At 44.0% G+C, this 16,341-nt stretch overlaps 3 protein-coding genes across 5 annotated transcripts; 1 reads left to right on the top strand and 2 right to left on the bottom strand.

Annotated features, from left to right (window-relative positions):
- Positions 1–46: 46 nt before the first annotated feature.
- Positions 47–1,392, bottom strand: LOC108069333 (uncharacterized). Of its 2 annotated transcripts, none has more exons than XM_070213513.1 (4): positions 1,232–1,392; positions 1,125–1,156; positions 803–1,069; positions 47–746 (listed from the first exon to the last, which is right to left on the bottom strand). In XM_070213513.1, the coding sequence occupies exons 2-4, from the start codon at positions 1,146–1,148 to the stop codon at positions 342–344; spliced, it is 696 nt and encodes a 231-aa protein (XP_070069614.1). In that variant the 5' UTR covers positions 1,149–1,156; positions 1,232–1,392; the 3' UTR covers positions 47–341. The 2 variants fall into 2 exon arrangements, with proteins under 2 accessions (XP_070069614.1, XP_044251866.2); XM_044395931.2 differs by having other exon boundaries at positions 803–1,066.
- A 41-nt stretch (positions 1,393–1,433) lies between these two features.
- Positions 1,434–3,970, top strand: LOC108069331 (transcription factor grauzone). The gene is made up of 4 exons (XM_017159368.3): positions 1,434–1,577; positions 1,686–3,033; positions 3,096–3,486; positions 3,541–3,970. The coding sequence occupies exons 1-4, from the start codon at positions 1,574–1,576 to the stop codon at positions 3,745–3,747; spliced, it is 1,950 nt and encodes a 649-aa protein (XP_017014857.2). The 5' UTR covers positions 1,434–1,573; the 3' UTR covers positions 3,748–3,970.
- Positions 3,971–4,010: 40 nt separating this feature from the next.
- On the bottom strand, positions 4,011–16,317 carry Vha44 (V-type proton ATPase subunit Vha44). 2 transcript variants are annotated; one of them, XM_017159373.3, is made up of 11 exons: positions 16,157–16,317; positions 12,803–12,945; positions 12,351–12,504; positions 8,846–9,812; positions 8,052–8,416; positions 6,587–6,773; positions 5,975–6,073; positions 5,658–5,913; positions 5,499–5,596; positions 5,298–5,436; positions 4,011–5,234 (listed from the first exon to the last, which is right to left on the bottom strand). In XM_017159373.3, exons 2-11 carry the CDS (start codon positions 12,935–12,937, stop codon positions 5,136–5,138), a joined length of 2,499 nt encoding a protein of 832 aa, XP_017014862.3. In that variant the 5' UTR covers positions 12,938–12,945; positions 16,157–16,317; the 3' UTR covers positions 4,011–5,135. The 2 variants fall into 2 exon arrangements, with proteins under 2 accessions (XP_017014862.3, XP_070069613.1); XM_070213512.1 differs by lacking the exons at positions 8,052–8,416; positions 8,846–9,812 and having other exon boundaries at positions 16,157–16,312.
- Between the last annotated feature and the right edge of the window lie 24 nt (positions 16,318–16,341).

Here is a 16,341-nt window from a genome sequence, read left to right as displayed (position 1 = left end):
TGACTTTTTCCAAATAAATCCAGTAAACTAGACGAAAATGAACAGATTTAGAAAGAAAAATTATATTTAAATTATATTATACTGTAATAATATTATATCACGAGTATTAGACAATGCTATCTATAGCAATGCAACCTTTTCATACAGTGTGTTTCAGCATATTAAGTAAAAATATTATTTCATAGGAAACTTAATCTAGTCAGTTAAGTTAAAATTAAAAGCTTGGCAAAAATCCTTTGTCTTTTGAACTTAATTAAAGAAACAGTCGACTTAATATAGTTTTCATAAGGAAATGGCTTAATGGTACTAAGAACTATGAACTATTTTGGGCGAAGTAGAGGTCACGCCTTTCCGCTTTGATTGATTGCGGGCAGTCGCAGTCTTCGCTTTTTGACTATTACAAGGTTTTCGTTGCTGCGCTGTTTCAAGATGGATCTTCCCGCCACTGAAATAACACCGTTCCTTCGAATTATGGAGTACACAGAGACCTCTTTGGGGGCCTGTTTTCGCGATGGTCTGTCGAAGTTCCGGACACGAGGTTCGGTTTTATTCGTGTAGGAAATATCCAGGAATGGGACATCCCTCTGCTTGATGGGGCTCATAAAGTTGCGAATCCATGTCTTTCTTTTGGGCTGAAGAGGTTCGCTTTTTATGGTTAATTCTTGAGGATGTGGTGAATCGGCCGAAGAACTTTCCGGTATGATAATTTCCTCAGGTTTGAACGGCTTGCATGGCCGACTTTTACCCTAAATAAACAGATACATCTTAGTACTTGAAAGGCAATAATTTCGGGTCTATTTACCAAACAGCAATGCAGTTTTTGAGCTTTTATCGTGTCTGCTATGAGTAAACCACACTTGCACTCGGCATACCCGTGTATCCTGTACAAAGGACCCCGTCGCTTGATGCTGAAGCACTTCTTGACGTGGGGCAAGCGGTTTTTGAACGATACCATGGATATTCCGCAGCCTGGACACTCCAACATCTCCGCAAGCTCTTTAATGGTGTACCAATAGGTTTCCCTAAGCTCCACGGAGAACGGCTTCTCATTGAAGGGTTCCTCGGGCTGCTGAAGGTGTCTAGGATTAGTTTCTGTGCAACTTGTGTTTGTATTATAAGCTTACCACCACTTTCTCAGCATCCGACATGTTAGGATCTTCAGAAAATAAGAAAGTGAAAACGTAAACAAATGGTGGAATGTCCTCCTGACTAAATAACTATATCTCCCCACCTGCTGTTGTGATTTTTTGGTTCAGGAGTGTTTCGTTTTACCTTCTTGGTTGAAAAAACACAGTTCCACTGCAAATTCAGCTTGAATTTGCTTAAAAATGTTAAAAATAATAATAATAACAATTTTTAACCACTTTCAGAGTGACCAGCTCTTTGGGAGATCGTTATCGTTATCGGCAGTGTTGCTAAGTGCCCGCAGCTTGCACTGCTATTGTGAACTGTATAAACAGCTGGCGTTTTGAGTGCACTGCGGCTTTAAACAAATTAGTAAATAAAAAACTGCATTTTACGCCCCAATCCTTAGATGGCTCTCCACTGCCAATAACAAAGGCTACAAATCGCAATGGGTAAGCGGGGAGCACTGAAGGAATCGGGTAGCGGAAGCGATCCCGGACAAAGATGCTGATGCTAAATTGTTAGAATTGCATTTAATTTGTTTATTTAACTTTCAATAGATTCCTCTTCGTGCTGCTTACTCTGCATGTGCGAGTATCCGGCAATGATGGGCGACTACATCGACGTACAATCCGCGCGGGCCGTCCAACTGGAGGTGACCAGGATCGTCAACCAGCACTTTCCCTTCCAGATCTCGAAGGAAAGTCACGAGAGGATCTGCGGCCGCTGCTGGAAAACCGTCTCCGACTTTCACACATTGCACGAGTTCGTTAGTGCGGCGCAGAATTCGCTGCAGGAAACGAAGGTGCTGCTCATGGAGGATGACCCGCTCACCCAGGGAACCGCCTCCTTTCCGGAAGTCCTCAAGTTGCCCACGCAGGAGGAGGAACGCCTGCCGGAGCCACCGGAACTGGGCGGGCGGAACTTCTTTTACCCCGAGGTGAAGATCGAGGAGCACGAACTGGACCACCTACCCCGCATCGAGATCCTCGAGAGCACCCAAGCTCAGGATCAAGTGGAGGGCACAGCCAGACGCCTGAGAAAGCGCCTAAAGGCAGAGGAAGGATCCTCTGGTGAAAAGGACGAGGATGAGCCGGAAGCCACTGCAGAGCCTGTGCCGCCCAAAAAGAAACGTGGACGTCCCCGGAAAGCAGACGCAGCCATCGCCGCCCCTCCGCCGAAACCAAAGGAAGACATCAAACTTGACCTTAAGGCGGAGGAGCTGGACGAGTTCATGGACGAGGCGGCGGATCCCGACTTCCTGGAGCTGGGACACAGCGATAACTCCTCCGAGGACAACTACGGCGGCAGCGGTAACTCCGACTCCGACTCGGACTTCGAGCTGGACAATCCCGACAAGCAGGAGTTCGCCGTGCTGCCCAAGAGAACGGTGGTGCGGCCCAAGAAGTACAAGAAGCGGACGAAACCGGCGGAGCCGAAGGTGCGCATGTCCCGCGAACTGCTGGAGCAGCGCAAGAAACAGCAGGAGGAGTACGACGTGATCATCGCCAAGTTCTTCACCAGCGTGCTGCCCTGCGCCATCTGCAATCTGCTGGTGCACAACTTCACCGAGATGCAGCGCCACCACCGACTGACCCACCAGGTGGATCCCGGCTACATGATGTGCTGCGGCCGCAAGTTCACGCAGCGCAAGGTGCTGGCCGAGCATGTGCTCGTCCATTGGAATCCGGAGCACTTCAAGTGCGGCGTCTGCGAGAAGTCATTCCAGAACTCACGGCACCTGGAATCCCACCAGCAGGTGCACATGGATCCGGCCGTTAAGCTGACCTTCAGCTGCGACCTCTGCTCCAAGACCTTCTTGAGCAAGACGGCCATCGACTACCACAAGCTGAACAAGCATGTGCCCAAGTCCGAGTTCAAGTTCACCTGTTCCGAGTGCAATAAGAAGTGGGTTCGGTCTTTATCCTCTTTTCGCTTTTGTTTTAATCTTGATTTGCTATTCCCAACAGATTCCTCACCGAGCGCAAGCTGAAGAACCACATGAGCTCCATGCACGACCCAGAGAGCACCATCATCTGCGACAAGTGCGGCAAGCAGATGCGCACCAAGATCATTCTGAAGAAGCACCAGGAGCTGATGCACTCGGACAAGCCGCGTCCGGAGCCCGAACTCAAGCAGTGCCAGATTTGCGGCGCCTGGTTAAAAGGAATGACCGGGCTGAAGCAGCACATGAAGAGCATCCATGTGGAGAGTGCGGGCGAGCATCGCTGCCACATTTGCGCCAAGGTGTCGCCGAATGCCAGGGCCCTCAGGCGCCACATCTACCACAATCACGAGTGCGAGCGCAAGTTCAAGTGCACCATGTGCGAGAAGGCCTTCAAGCGGCCGCAGGAGCTGAAGGTGAGTTCAAAATACGCTTGAATTCCTTTAATTAATCTGTAATTTCCCCCGCAGGAGCACACATCCACCCACACTGGCGAGGTTCTATACACCTGTCCGAATTGCCCCATGACATTCTTCTGCAGCGCCAACATGTACAAGCATCGCCAGCGATTGCATCGCGCCCAATACGAGGCGGATAAGAATCAGCCCAGGCCCCCCAATATTCTGAAGATATCGCGCAACGCCTCCTCGCAAAACAAGCCCAAACAGGAGATTTAGCACATAGGCAGAACTATTTAAAATATTCAAACGCCTTTTTCGCTTTCACAGAATTTCATCGAGCTCAAATTTAAATTTTTATATATTTACCTTTCAATTATTTCTCTGTTTAGAATTTATGCGACTCAATCAGTCAATCCAATTCGAATAAAATCTGTGAAAGATCCCGAAAGCGTCTGGTACCTTAGTCCTAAGCTAAAAGTATTGAGTAATAAATGCGAACTGGCCTCGGCGCCAGTTCAAAAATTGATAACAAAACAAAGTTGGGAATGTCTTTCTTTCTTTATAATTATTTACAAGGATGGCTTAATTGCACCTTATATAACGCAATGACATTTACATGGTTTCTTTCGTTTCTTTTTTACACATAGTATGCATAACTTTAAAATATTTATATATAGATACTGTATCTCTCTCACGTTTCGCTTAACTCGGTACACAATTCTCGATTTAGCAATAGGAAAAACTGAAAAACTTTACATACGAATAGAATATTATTGTTCATATCTCATGTGCTGGACCCTCTTCGCTTTTTAGTGGGTTAACGCACACACGGGGGTTAAACAGAACAGACAGAACCACGAAATGCTCGAGCGGTTCTCCTCAGCGATTAGTATAGTATGCAAACAGCGCGCAGGATTTTTGTTTATAAACTTTCGATATCGAGGCAACATTTATAAATACAATACATCCGTTAATTAATAGTTTGTCTTTAGTCGAAACGCACCATTGCATCGGAAATTTGTTAGTTCCTTAGGAAACGTTTTGTTTGCGATTTGCGACACCATTTTGGGGCTTAAATTTACTTTGGGCATGTTTTTGTATGTCTTGCTGTTAGTCACGGATACAGATACCAAGTGGAGCACAAGCACGAACGAAACGAGACGAAGTGATTGTTAAAACAAAATGTAACTCAAATGTTTATTGTATAGCTACCAAAAACAAACGAAAAAGGAGAATTAAAGCCGGGGCTTCAGCGACAATGTGTGTAAATTTGGCTACGGGTTAAACACTCTGTTCATTCATCATATCATAATCATAGTAAGGCATAAGAAAAACATAAAATACTGTTTAGCGAACTGAAGAGGGGACAAAGAACAATCGGGGAGTTCTACAAGATCTGTTCAATTTTCTGTTTGACTTGCTGACGCGCGTCTCGATTTCTCGAACCGGAAGTTGATTGGATTAACAGATATCGGCAACGCGCAACATAAATAACAACAATAATTAGATAACAATGACTAAAATTATTTAAAGTAATCTATTAATTTTGTTTCATTAGATGTCTGCGAATGGTTCAGCTGATTTTAAGTTGGTTTTTGTTGGTTTGTATTAAAGTGTATTTTGTGTGGCTGGATGTATGCAATGTCGGCGGACGGCGGGCGATCTTAGACCTTGGCCTGCTCCACCATATCGATGTTGACCTTGTAGAACACATAGGGGAAGTACTCGGACTGTCCAAAGCCGAGGCCGGGGATGTCCACGTTCTGGGGGATAAATAGTATATAATTAATTTTGTGAAGGCCATTGAGGAATCAAGGGGAACCCACATCAGCACTGCTGACAGCACCGCCGGCGGAGGCACCATCCAGGTGACCGTACAGCTGGTTGAGCACATCGCGCAGACGCTTCACGCTCTTCTTGTTGGGCTCGATCAAGATGGCCTGGAAGTTGACGGGCAGGCCGTATCTGTGGATTCACAAAATCAATTAGTATACATCCTTAAAAGGTTATATTTGTAAATGATATACCTCAGCACGGACTCCACAAAGACGCGCAGCGCCTTCACGTGGATGAGGGCGCAGAAGGCCTCGCTGAAGTTCACCTTCAGCCAGCGAACCAGGGGACCCTGCAATGAATTATCGGTTAGAAAACTCTCCCTAGGGCCGCAATATCCTTGCTCAACGTACAAACTGCTTCTTCTTGTCCGTCATCAGCTTGGTCATCTCGTTCTTGCCGGCGGCCAACTCCTCCTCGTTGTAGACAAAGTCGCGCACAATAAACTTGCGCTCTCGGGCATGGAGCTTGAACTCCTCGGCCACCTTCTTGAAGAGCGTCACGTTGAAGAGACAGTAGTCGCTGTCCTCCTGGATGAGCTGCGACGAGCGGGGCACGATCATGTCGGTGATCTTCTCGTAGTTGGTCAGCCACTCGTTGGCCATGACCCTGTGAAAATAGGCAACCTTTAATATCCTTCGCTTATAAAACAACGCAATGTACGACTTACTTGGGTACAATGACCAGCAGGGTGGTCAGGTACTCCGAATCCAGGATGAAGTGCTCCTTCTTGACCAAATCAGCCAGATTCCTGGTCAGCAAGCTGCCACTGTAGGGCGAAAAAGACAGGTTTAATTAGGTATTACTTTAGTTTACTGATAACCAGGGTTCGGAAAATAGCACACACTGTATAAAACTTTTGTTATTAACATGTTAAATGTCAAAGTGTTGAGGTCAAAAAAAATTATTGACTTGTGTGTAAAAAATTGTATCCTACATATGTTAGAAACATAAATAACACACACATGTCTTTTGTGTTATTTACACGATGTGTTATTAACACGACGTGATTTTTTGACATGAGTTTTTTACATTAAAGTGTCAGAATTGTATGTTGAACCGAAAAATGGTTTTCGGTTTTCTAGAGTATAAGAATTCATATATGCTTTGAAATGGCTAAAACTAACGTATAATATTGGTTTTTCATTTTCCCTTCAACTCGTAATGTCAGTGAAATGTAATTTTCATTTGTGTTAAAAACACAGTGTAAAAAACACGTCGTGTTAAAAACACATAGTGTAACATGTGTGTCAATTTCCAAACCCTGCTAATAACCACTTACGTCTTCTTCTTTTCCAGGTTCTGAAGATTTCCCTTGAGGTTGTTGTACGCCTGGGACTTGGTCTTCAAATCGCCATCGATCTGGCCGATCTGCTTGGAGATAATGTCGGCGATGTTGCGCAGCGACTGCTTGATCGGGTACTTGGCCATATCCCACTGGAAGCGGGTCAAGTACTGCGGCAGTTCGGCTATTTTGATTGATTGGATGGATAGAACGGTATTAGTTTAATCTGATTATCACAAAGCCAAAGTAATTCACTTAGTTGGCTAGCAGAACAAACGGGTTGTTCAATTAATGTTTAAGTACAAAACGAAATTGAAAAAATACATAGTAATTGATCTATAAGTTGTATAGAATTAGTTTGAAGGAAACTAGGCTCGAAAGCTATTTAAAATTAAGGTTATATAAATAAAATAAAAAAAGGTAACTGAAAAGTACTTGTTAGTTAGTCAGATTGGACGCACATAACACATTGCATAAGGTTTACTCAGACACACACACGCACACTTACAGGATATATGGGTTAATATATAGGTTAAAAAAGGAACATCGATAAACGAACAATACTTTTGGGATGCATTTACGGGGAATTCGGGACTACGCATATTAGTCGCAATTGGAAATACCTTTCGTGTCACACGGCACAACACGTTAGCTAGACTGTGTGATAAGTATACACATATATAGATAGACACTCAAAGGACTAAAATTAAAATGCGAACAAAGCAAACAGTAACTCAGAGATTGATCAACATTTGGCGCTGGGCAAAGCTGCAGTTTTAGGTTTTTTGATTTTTTGTTTTTTTGGTGATTTATTGATTTTGGGTGATCTAGCTGAATATAGCTTAATGGAAATCGGCGTTAATCGTGGGCTGTAATGATGTGGAGCGCAGAACAACATTTGGTGATTTGGTGAGCGTACACTGAAAGAACAACATAATCGCTTTTACACTGGTACAAATAATCAACAGATCCGTGTATTTATCATATATAGTCAGATATTCAATGTCAAATCGCGAGAAAGCAAAACGAAAGCGCAAACAAAAGGCGTTTGCAAATATATACCACAGAGAAAGGAGAGAAAGGCAAATCAAAAGTGGTACGATCACTGGGCAAAAAACTGTAGTTGCTTCAACAAAAAGATAGAACAGATAGAAATTCCGCGAGTGGAAGGATCAAAGATCAAAGAAAGTGGAGAGTGGTTGAGAAAGGTGTGTGTGATATTTTTTCTTTATTTTTTTTTTGGTTTGAGGGATACATCAAGTTGCTCAAGAAACAATAATTGAGAGAAATTAAGGAGGATTAACGAAACGAAAGTGAAACTGAAGGAAACAAGAGAGCAACGGCAACATCAACATGTACACTTATAGTAGGTATATGTCAACGTTGATCAAGAGATCTTGGTTTTCGGTTTTCGGTTTTCGGTAGGTTAGAACAACCAGCCAACCAATTAACCCATGCTAACCTGGACTCAGCGGAAACTCGGGCGGCTCGGCGGGATCCGTGTCCGGACTGGATCGCCCCTGGCTACTACTGCCACAACAACTACTCACTGGAGACGATCTATGTGTTGGTGTTAAATTAAATCCATTGTTTATATTTAATTGACTCGGTGTAGAACGTTTGCTATAAATTTGATCGGCAAGAGAATTGAAGAAAGAGCGATAACTAGAGCGCGGTGTGGTCGATGCTTGATGCCAAAATGTCATTGCTTTGGATAGGTTGTAATTGTGGTTGTTGTTGGTGTTGCTGTTGGTGTTTTGTTGTGTCTGTTGGTGTTGCTGTGGTGTTGTCAGTGGTGTTGCTGTCTCGTGTTGCTGTTGTTGTGCACTGTCAGAGGCGATTTTGGTGATTTGGTGAGTGGGCAATGTGCGATGGTCGAAATGGGAAGTGATTTAAAAAAGAAATACATTATTATTGCATTTGACTCGGTTCTCGGTTCTTAATCAACTCAAACATTTATGGATTTTCTGGGCTTGGGTTTCATTTGTGTGGTTTCTTTTTTGTTTTGGATGAGGGCAGGCAAAAAGCGGGTGCGCCATTGTTTCAGTGTAGTGTTGTATCTTGTGTTTTTACAGAGTGTTTTTGGATTGTTTGGGTAGGTGGTTGGTGTTCTTTTGGCTTTAGCTTTAGCGGGATGACAGCGGGTGACTGACTTTATTTTTTATTCTGTTTTTTGTTTTTGGTTTATTTTTTTTTGTCTGGGGTGCTGGCGATTTGGCAACGTTCTACAAAGTAGGTAATGCGATGATAAGATACCTGCTCTTCTTAGAGTTACGCTTGGGCTTATTGAACCACCAGTCGAAGGTGTCCGACAGATCGGACTGCACACTGTGCGGACTCTTGGGATCCGCCTCGTCCGTCTCCCCATCTTCGGGGGCATTTCCGGCCGCCTCGCCCTCGAGTTCGTCCTCCACGGACAGGGACTTTTGCGTGGGCGACTGGAGAGGATTTGCATGCGAATGCGGATGCGTGGCCAAATGCAGCTGGCTCACATGACTGCCGCTGCGAAAGCTGAGCTTGTTATTGTTGATGCTGCAAGTGTTGTTATTCAGCCGCTTGCTGTTAGAGCGGGACATGCTGCTGTGCACCGAGCTGCTGGTCGTGGGCGCCGACGTGGAGAAGTATGCCGAGGAGCAGAGCGTCGAGCAGGAGGCGGGATTGCCACCAATGCCTCCCGAGGAGGAGGAGGCAGCTGCAGCGGCCGCTGCACTCGTGCTCGGTCCGCTGCCCAATCCGCTCCCAGTGGCAATGGCCGCCACCGTAGACAACGCACACCGGGTGGCACTCAGCATGGAGGAGGCGGTCTGCGAGTAGCACTCATCCGCCAGGAGCGTGCTGGCCGTGGCACTGGTGCTCGGCGGGGCACAGGCGAAGCACTCGTCGCACGGACAGGCATCGGCATCGAATTCCGGCTCCGGCTCCGTCGATAGGTTAGTCAGGCTGCCGCCGGAGGCTGGGGCATCGCTAGCACAGGCACAGGCAGCGGGTGCGGTTGCGGTTGCAGGAAGATTGGGTGGCGCAGGAGGAGAACAGGCGGGAGAAGAGCTGACTGCGGATTTACCCTTGAGATCCTGCGGCAGCTGGTGGTGATGGTGGTGGTGATGGTAGTGTTGGGGTTTGTTTTGGTGGTGCGTGTGCTGGTGTTTTCGCTGGTGTCGCAGGCTGAGATGCTTGATGCGCTGGTGGTGGCGACACGGCATGCTGTCGTCGGGTGGCCCAGGACCTGCATCCGCGCGAGAGATTCGTTCGGGGTTCGATTCAGGATTCATTCGGATGGTTTCAGTTTCGGTTTTTTTTATTTGTTGGTGTGGTGGCGATTCAATCAATTACCGGTACAGACAATACAACACAAGGCATTTAGATTCGGTTGCAGACTTAGTCTTAGCTAGGATCTCCCCTCCCTTTCGATTTCGGCTCGATTTCCGGGCGGGACGGTCGAAATAAATTAAAAGTAAAACTATATAGCATACATTTAGGGGCTAGACCTCACGACTTGCCTACTCAATCTCGTTATCAACTGCCCTAAAACCGGATTATCATCGCTATTATCATCATCATTGTAAACCAAAAGCGAAACCAAACATTATACTTATCGATTTGTAAATATCGTAAAAATAAATAAGGAAAATCATATGAGAAAAATGTAAATAATTTGAAACTCAAGTGTGCGGGTTGGGTTTATAGATTTGGTGGATTGTGTGTGCGAAAAGGAATCGAAATCTAAATGGCATCCCATGAACAACAGTGGAACATAAAATGTAATCGGGGGAACTCGGTGATCCCAACATGGCTGATAGATGTTTGCGTCTCATTTTGTGCTCTCATTTTTTGGTACTGGTACTCTGGTACTATTTTGTTTGCAGTGTAAAAGCGTTTCGTTCTTGTTGTCTTTGTGTTGTTTGCCACACGTTGCCAATTAGCTCTAATTGCAAGTATCTCCCATCTTTCCCAATTAGCAAAATGCGATGGATATGAAGAGGGCACAGAAATACACACAGACACACTGTCGCCCACACACCCACACACACACTCTCATTCCGGGAAAAAGGTCCTTTGAAGTGCATCTCTGCATTTCAGCTGTGTGTGAGTGGGTTTTTCGGGGGAAAATGGTACAAAAATAAGCGTTTTTCCAAGCGATTCAATGCAGGTGAAAGGAAATGAGACAACACAGATACACACGCACACTCTGCAATCAGGCACACGCACACACACAACAGTTACAACATTCTATATAGGTATACATATATGTACAGTACAAAAGTTGGCCAACTTTTACACGCACGCACTTACATAGTTATTTATACAAATAAAATAGTACATGTAAACTCAAAATAAAAATTAAAAATTAAGTATGAGGGAACGGCACTCGCGCATAAGTTTCGTAGTCAAGTATTTATATATAGATATTTATATATGCAGTTTATGGGTCTATATATCTTTACACATTAGCTTTCCTCCATCTTCATTGTATCTTTATCTTCTCGTTCTATTTTTTTGTTTTCTTTTTTTTTTGCGGTGGATGATTTAAAAACTAACGAGCTTTCAAATGACGGAAAACCACAAATAACTTTTCCAACTTAATCGTATCGAAAACCGAAAAGAAACGTACAACAATTCATGTAAAATATACAAAGTGTTCACTGTACTCCCTCAGCGTGTGTGAGTGTTTTTTCTATTGTTTGGCATGGTGATATTATATATATATATCTTTTTTTAAAGGAAATGGGGCGGAGGGGGGGCGACCTTCGACCGAGAGCACGGAGTAATTGACCGGGGATTTGGGCGCCCTTGGACGGGGCCAAAAATACGCTGGTGTGTGTGTGTATCTGTGTGTGTCTCAGCTGGCATATAGTTTTGTATAGTATAGTTTTAGATTTATATAGCGTGTGAGCTCGGTGCGTATTAAAATGTACAACAAACGCAACACAAAATAAACAACGCAAATTCCCATTCGGCTAATTTCATTTTTTTTCGTTTTCATTTCATTTCAACTCTTTTTTATACTTTTTTTTGGCCGCAAACTTTAATTCCATTGTTGTTGGATGGCACTATATCTTTTCAGACCTACGTAATATCCTTCTTTTCAGTGGTGATGATTGTGCGCATGAGTTCAACAAAAAATCAAAAAGATAACTCAACAGAAAAGTTCAAACTAAAAATGAAAATCAAACCAGGAGAGTAAGAGAAAATAATGTTGAAGAACGAAAAACTTAAAAGGCCTAGAAAATCGAAACAAAATAAATGTAAGGCCTGAGGGTTTCGGCTGAAAATCGATTAGTTTTTAAATCTCTTTCTCGCATAATCTTGAACTATTACAAAAACTGTTAACGAATATAAAATCGTGATTGAAATAGACGGGTTTCGTGTTAGTTAGGTTGAGCTTTTCTCAGACTGAGAACATAGATAGATCAAAACATTCCATGGTAACCGAGTTCTAACAGCCCCTCGGCGGCTGGGAAAAAAAGGGAATTCGATTCGAATCTCACTGGTTGTTAGTCAATACAGAATAGTAGTGGGTAAACAATAGATGTTGTGGGCAATACACATGGTACGATTATATCTGAGCATTCCGATTCAAAAGTGTCTACGGTCAGAAGAACTGCTTATAAATAACTAAAGAACCAAAACGATATAGATTCGTGACTCGGGACAGGCATCACCTAACCACGTTAACTAAAACTAAACTAAACTAAACGGAACTAAGCTAAGCTAGACTAAGCTAGGCTAATACAACTTAAGTGGTGGCAGGCAGACGACTTACTGTTGTTGGCCATCAGGTTCTCGTGCAGCTTGTCCCGCTGATCCTCCAGCACCTCGCCCAGGTAGTTGGCCACCTTGCGGGTGATCTGCTCCACATAGGTGTCCAGCTTGCCCAGATCGTCGGAGAGGCCGACCAGTTGGTCCAGGGTTCCAACCTGTGTGGGTTAAAGTAGCGATTATAAGGAGATGTAAATGTAGCTTTCATGAGAAAGGTCCCAAAAAAACTTACACAGAAAAAAAAATGGTAATGGATATTTGATATTGATAATATTATTGATATTTTTTAAAGATCAAGTTATTCATATCATTTTGATATGCAAAAAATTCTAAATTTGGTATTTTTTATGATATGATAAAATATCATGTTGATATGTTTGAATCTTATTGATATGAAATGAGGTAGAAATGACCCTATTTCTTAGTTTTTTAAGCGTTATGATGATATCAACTCACCTTGAGGTCTGGTATATGGAACTTGTAGTTATTGCACAGGTTGTGTTGCTTGCTGGTCAGGTTGTTCATCGTGTCGTACGTCTGCTGGCAGGTCTTGTCGCCAGGGGCCGAGATAATCCAGTATTCGGACATCATCTTGATGGCTATTTGGGGGGTGGTGAAGAAAAGGTTCGTGAGTGAGGAGGACTCGGAGTCAATTTGTCTGTGACCTTGGCTAATCGATTGTTTCCCCCCCTCCCAACTTATGTAACTTTCCCTATCGATTGCTTCACTTGAAAGTTTCTGCTAATGAAACTTTAATTGAAATTGGAAATTATTTATGCGCGATCGAACCCTGAAAAGTGCAGTTTTCACCGACCAAACCCCAAACTCTGGCGCCAGACAGTCCAACGCCAGTTTGTCTATGTTTCGGCTATACACATTTGTACACAGAGTCCTCGTTGCTTACACAAACACTTGATCCTAGCACTCCTTGCGTCTCAACAGAATGGTCAGGAACTTTTCCACCAGGTTTTTTGGCATTTTCCCCCGGCCGCCGTTTTTGGGGTTTTCCTCTACTCCGTTTGTTTTTCCTACTTTCTCCGGTTGTGGCACATGCTGTCGTGCTTCAGTGTCGATGGTTCGCTGCCAAATGCGGACTGGCATAGCGACCAGATGCCATGGAGGTCGGAAAAGCGAAGGGCCGAAGTATCTGCGATCCGATTCGTCAGCCGAATCCGAACCCGAATCCGAATCCCTGTCCGTCCGTTGATGACGAAGTCGCACGGAAGGCGAGAGGCAAAAGCCAAAAGCCAAAAGGCGCCATGGCCAAAACCAAAACGAGTGCTCAATTTGGGTAAGTGTCGCTGACTCCTGGCGTCGCTACTCCTCTGTTTGCTCCTGCCACGGGGCGTATGAGTAATCACACAGCAAACGCCACGAGATATAAATCTAACTTTACCCAATTTCGGCCTATGGCGGGCACTGTTATTACATAACCACGATGATGGCCTTCACAAAAAGAGACACGAAAACAAAGCACGAGCCCAAGGAGTGACAACAGGACAGCTCCTCCGGCTCCAGATCGTTTCCTCCCTCCTCCTCCCTCCCCATCGAAAGTCAAGGCAGTGCATTGTCCTCGCCCAGGAAGCGTCAAAAGCAACAATAACTAGGAGGGGGCGGGAGTGACAACAGCAACAATCCTGGCAACAGACAACAAGGAAATGGAAAATGTGGCAGGGAAACACGCTAAGAAAAGATATACCCAAAGTTCAATGGGATTTGGTATCGAAAATTATGGTTAGGAATGACATAACTCACTGATCGGTCAAGCTTATTATTAAGAGATCTATTTAGAATCTATATAAGCAAAAACATATGTATCTCAGTGGAAAAATAACTTCTCTTAAATATTTAGTGCCAAAATTTCAAATCTGTTAAATAATATTTTTGAGTACCTGCCTTATAAAAAACTCAACTGTCTCAATAAATATATAAAAAATAAAATATTACTACCTGATCAGTCAAGCTTACCATTAAGGGATCTATTTATAAATTATATAAACAGAAACATATGTATCTCAGTGAAAAAATAACTTATCTTCAATATTTAGTACTAAACTTTAAGTAACTGCCTTATAATAAACTCAACTGTCTCAAAAAATATATATAAAAATAAAATATTACTTTTGAAAGTGGCGACGTAATCGACCTAAACATGAATATAGTTTCAACAGACTATTTAAGTAACAGATCAATAAAACCATACATATCTTAACATATCATATCATGTGAATTGATAGGAAATTGACATTCGAATAATATTATCTATTTATCTGCATACGTATAACGTATGAAAGTTCAGATTTCGGAAAAGTTCGTAGATATGTATGTTCCAATGATAATTAACAACGCGTGTTTCATATGTCACAAAAGATGACTTGCAGTTCAGACGGGAAAAGTGACTATGTTTGGTTTTCAGTGCACAACTACGTATGCTTATTTTTAGCATCGAAAGTCAAATTGCTGCGGGGCGAAAAGGGTGAACTGTATGGATAGATAGATAGATAGGCTAGGGAGGACCTGGAGGAGGAGTTACCGACTGTTATGCTGCCATGTTGAGCTGGTGACGTGGATTGGCCCGAGTCCAAGGGAAAAGCGGGGATGGGCGGAGGGCTGCAGCCATCGCGTCGCCAGGCGAATGGAGACAGTCTGACTGGCCAACGGCTGTCGCTAATGGAGGGGGCCTGGGGTCTATATCCTCGGCTATATATTCTCCTATTCCCTACCCACATCCCCAACCAGTTGGGGTAGTCCAAAGCCAATACAGGAAATTGCAGCGACGAAAACAGAAAACAATAAAAGGAACAAAGGCGCAAAAGGAGGAAAAACAAAGTTTTGACGATATCCTCGCCGCAGTGGGTGTGCGCCCAAATTAATTAATAATAATGTGCTTGCCGGGGGGTGGATTGTGGGTGGTGGTGGGTGGCACAGGAGACCTTCACACACACACACGGCCACACAGATAAGCACGCGCTGGAATTCCAGCAGCTGTTTGGCCATTCGAATTTCCGCCTTATTGGCCGTGTTTGAGTTTTAGCCTCGCGTTTCTACAATATATCATATATAAAATATATCTGGTCAGTTTTCACCAAGGTCCTTGGTGCACGCAATACCATTATTTATTAGTCCTCGCGCGGCAACTAAGTGTATTTGCTTGTTTTCGCACAACCCGATCTATTAATCATCCAAGTACGTGCTTTTGCGGGAAAATAACCGAAAAGTATTTGAATTTTTAAACAAAAGTTTTTCAAGTTATTTTGTTTACCCAAAAGAGAGCAAGAGAGAGAGAAGGGGCAGCGAGAGAGAGAGCCGTGCTCTCCCCACCTCTCCACCGTGGTGAGTTCCTCTCGCAATGTCAGCTGTTCGTTGACAGTCACATGACAGCTTTTTCGATCGATAATTTTCCGCTGCTCACGGGTTTTCTTTGGAGCACTCGGCACAGCACAAAAACCAAAACACTTTTCACACATTTTCCCCGACTAACCCGCCCACAGCCCCCACGATTTCCGCCACCTGGATATTTCCAGATATATCCGCCTGCCCAGCGGGATTCTGCATCCCAGGGAATCGCAGCGAACTCTTAATTTCAGGGTCACACTGCTGGCGAAAAAATAGCCATAGCCACATTGCAAAAACGCATTTTGCCACTATCTTCGGTCAATTATAAAACCAGCGAGCACTTTTTCCTGGGTCAGCAGACCTACTGCGATGTAGTAATCGGTGTTTTCCGTAGGCGGGGGGTGAGAACTTTTGCACTTTTCACGGCGACGTGGAAAACCGCCGAATTTCTGGGCTTTAACGATTGACACTTACTTTTCAGCGGCTCCGGTTGGTTGCAAACGAAACAAGTGTGCTTTTTGTGCTATGTGAAAACAGCGAGCTGCGTTTTTCTCTGCCAAAAAATCAGCGCAAATCGACCGCCGCCACCCACAAATGCGAACGAAATTGTGTGGTGAGAAAGGCGCTGGCGAAAAAAGTGACAGTTCACAATGCCCACG

The sequence above is a fragment of the Drosophila takahashii genome, chromosome 2R (assembly GCF_030179915.1).
Source record: "Drosophila takahashii strain IR98-3 E-12201 chromosome 2R, DtakHiC1v2, whole genome shotgun sequence".
In the NCBI taxonomy this organism is placed as follows: domain Eukaryota; kingdom Metazoa; phylum Arthropoda; class Insecta; order Diptera; family Drosophilidae; genus Drosophila; species Drosophila takahashii.
This window is presented reverse-complemented; position numbering and strand designations above follow the sequence as displayed.